Source organism: Eurypyga helias, unplaced genomic scaffold, assembly GCF_000690775.1.
Source record: "Eurypyga helias isolate BGI_N326 unplaced genomic scaffold, ASM69077v1 scaffold13159, whole genome shotgun sequence".
Classification (NCBI taxonomy): Eukaryota; Metazoa; Chordata; class Aves; order Eurypygiformes; family Eurypygidae; genus Eurypyga; species Eurypyga helias.
Window position 1 is genome coordinate 10446 of NW_010273987.1, and position 3658 is coordinate 14103.

Sequence of the window (3658 nt, forward strand, 5' to 3'; positions counted from 1 at the left end):
CTACCAAAGTGAGGCAAAGTAATGATCACCTCAATAAAGCTTTGCACCACTTCAGCTTTCCCAAATCAGGTCTATGAATTGAAGTTACAGAATATATATATTACCTTTTCAATAGTGTTTTTTTATACACAAAAAGATTCACTTAAGTAAAATAATTTCTAAAATGTTATGATGTATGTACAGTTTGACAGCAGAAAAATCTAAATACTGGCATATGATTACAGCCTGGAATTAACTCAGCTTTTACATTACATTACACATTTCACTAATACATAAAAATGTCCTGCCTTCTCATAATATCTGTACGACACAGAGGGCATTCATCAAGTGCTTCAGCACATTCCTTACAGGCTATTAGGTGACCACAGGGAATGAGGACGACGGATATGTCTTTAGCCATACAGATTTTACACAGCTTTTCTTCCTGCAAGCTTCTTAACTTCTCTTCAGTACTGAGATCTAGGGAAAACAAACACATGAAAAGCAGTTAACATACTTCATACCACTGAGCATCTTTTTTGTGTTACACACAAAGACAAGGTTTTCTTTGTACGATTTAAAGGTCTCACCTTTAAAAAGAAAAAATTGCAAGAGAGCAGAAACCAAGATGCAGCATGGAATCCTCTTCCACCACCCCTTGCTCCCCTCATCTCATGACATCTCCCAGCCAATGCAAGCTGGGAATTCTGCTATCTGTATTTGCAAGAGCCTGAAATGCCTATAGAATTCAGGATACGCATACTTCCATCAGGCACCATTCTTTCACAGATTTCCCATTGACAACTTTCCCCACAGAAGGTGAAAGAAAGGCTGGTTGGATGCGATCTCCTTTCCTGCCTCTGTTTTCAAAATGCTTCTAAAAGCTTAAAAATTTGTAATATAGAAAGAATCAATTTTGCATTGTTCATGAGCTCTTTATTATTCCAGTAAGCCCCATGTGAAAATGCCAACTTCTGCAGGGAAAGCTCTGCACAGCCAAACAAAAATAACATCCACCTTCATTGCAAGTTCTTTCCCCACCCATAACGTCCATTAAAAATCTTATCAAAATCGCAGGCTGGTAAGCTCTCTGCCCATCATGCCAACCAGATGGCCCCGTCCCTCCCTGTGAACTCATCCATATGCTTGTCTTAATCTACAAGTCTCCCGAGTTCGAAATCTTGGGTTTGGTCTATTTGCAGGGTGTTTCTGAGCGTAACTTCATGTCCCAGCACAGCTGGAACACAAACAATTGAGAAGAAACACCATCTAGAAAATAGACTTTTTCTTATTGGCCAAGAAGGAAAATGCTTCTATCCCATGTGGAATTTGATAGTAAAAATAAATACCCCCCACTACGATTTTTCATTTTGAGTACACGGAACATTTGACAGCATTTTGCTGTGTCTGTTTCGTTTTGCTACCAGAGACCCCACAGCTACAGTTATCTTTAAAAAAAAAAAAAAAAAAATTTGTTGTGATAGTGACTTTGGCTTTTTAGTCAGTATGTATTTCCCACTAGCATTTCAATCTTATACACTTTTGATGCATTAATACTACTTATTTTATAGTTTATTTATAAATACTGCTATGCTCAAATATTTTTAACACCCTCTTTGTTCAGCTTTTGTTTTTAATGTCCAAAAATAAGTCCTGTGATTTTCAAGTTACATTAACTTTGCCTTAAGTAAGACTTGGATCAGAGAGCAGAATAAACACATAACAATGAGATACATTTCGTAGACTAAAGAGCTGATACAAAAGTACGCACAGAGGTTTTGTAGCTGAATAAGCTCATCTTGCTGAACTGGGATTTCATTTGGTTCTTCTTCCTTTGCATTTTCTTTTTGAGCACTTAGGTCTGCTACTAGATCCTCAACAGATGTGTGGCTTCCTCCGGACTTCAGCAATTTCTTTTCCATGGTGTTCCTAATCTCAGACAAACTGAAACCCATGTCCATGGCACTTTGTACCAAAGGATTTTGTAACAGATCATCTAAAACAAGAAATTGAAAAACTAAACAAACAGCAATTTAACAAGGATGAATTTGATTATTGGACAGTACCTGCCGCAGCACCCTAAGGCACCTCTGCAAATATCTACCCAAAGGAACTGTATTTCTGACTTGAGAATTTGGCTAGTTGTAAAAACCGCACTGTCCAACTGCAGAGCCGAGATGTCTTCCAACCTAGCTTTCCCAGCCTCCCTTCATCTACCTGTAATACAGAAAACCTCCTAGGTTTGCTATTCAAATCAACTACTTCAACTTCTTCAATAAAATGTCTTCTATAATTAACATCACAAATTCCGTTACTGAATGTTAACTGAAATTCATCCAAAATTCCAAGACACAATAGATGTCTAAGTATTTGGTAATACTGCATTAATTATAAGTCAAATCAGGGGGGAAAAAAAAATCATCCATAAGTTGAGAGAAGCCAATAAATAATTTGAATTTACAAAAAAATCATCCATAAGTTGAGAAAAGCCAATAAATAATTTGAATTTACAAACCCAAAACAGCCCAATCAGCAAGCAAGCCTACCCAGGACACCTTTGGGAAATCATTTTTCAGTCTGCTGGACCTCTCCCTTCCTGCTTTCAATGTTGTTTTTAACAGATTTGTTAGCAGTGGGTTATTTCCAGTTCTTCTATTACATGTAAATGACTAGTTTCTTCTTTACTTAAGATTGTTCAAAGAGCAAAATGTTTTAACCTAATTCTCACTCTCATGAATAAGCAGTGTGTGAGAGTTTACTAAAGTAGGTTTTGGGTAACCACTATTCTCAGCAACTGCTGTTGTTCCCTGGGATGAAGCTGTTTGACTGTCTTCCTACTACCCCTTTAACTGCCTTATCTTCTTACTGCTTGGTGTTTGGGGAAAATATTGCAGGAATGTGTAATGCTGAGACACATAAGCTATTTAAGCTTTCTCAGCTTCCTCTTCCTTGCTGTTTAACAGACCAGCTCTTCCTGCCTGATGAACAGCAATGACTCTTTCATTTCAGTATTCTGTAGCTTTCATCCCACAGCACTACCAATGCAATACCTGAGGCATACGTACTAGCCATAAGACTCCACCCTCTGCATACTTCTTACGTCATCTGCAATCTTTACTTTACAATACTTATCCAACCATTAGATTTACCTTAGAGAAATAAAATTCATTCCACTGCTGTTTAGAAGGAACGAAGCAATGGAAAAGTATCATCCAACAATTTGCCTGTCCCACTTTATTTTAAAATGTAACAGGGTTATTTTTAAAATTAACCATTTCCTTTACTATACATCCAATTTGGATATTCCCATTTGGTATTTTTCTTATTTGTTTACTGTTTGTTGTTTGTCTTTTTTTAACAAATACCTTTAGAAAGTATTGTCCCTTCAGCAGCTTCTGTCTGAAAGGGAAATATAAACAGACAAAATCACAATTCTGGAGAAGGTAGAAAGAAACCTACACAGTTACAAGACATAGAGCTGCTATTTGATCTCATGTTATTGACTAAAACTATTAAACCTGCTCTGAATAACAGCAAAGGGATCAGTGTTGTCTTTCGTACGGTTTAGACTTCCATTTCAACTCATCTTTGCTACAGTCATACGTACACGATTCTCAGTCTATCGAAGCATTCAAAAATAACATCCCTTTTACTTTTTAGTTACAAGTTTAACGACGCT

At 36.9% G+C, this 3658-nt stretch overlaps 1 protein-coding gene across 1 annotated transcript in view; it reads right to left on the minus strand.

The window, feature by feature from the left end:
- Positions 1–265: 265 nt before the first annotated feature.
- Positions 266–3658, minus strand: part of XIAP (X-linked inhibitor of apoptosis) — an 8231-nt gene continuing 4838 nt past the window's right edge. Inside the window, exons 4-6 of the mRNA XM_010159674.1 lie at positions 3345–3378; positions 1751–1975; positions 266–459 (exon numbers count right to left, since the gene is read on the minus strand). Of these exons, the coding sequence (XP_010157976.1) occupies positions 266–459; positions 1751–1975; positions 3345–3378 (453 nt within the window). The remainder of the gene's footprint in view (positions 460–1750; positions 1976–3344; positions 3379–3658) is intronic.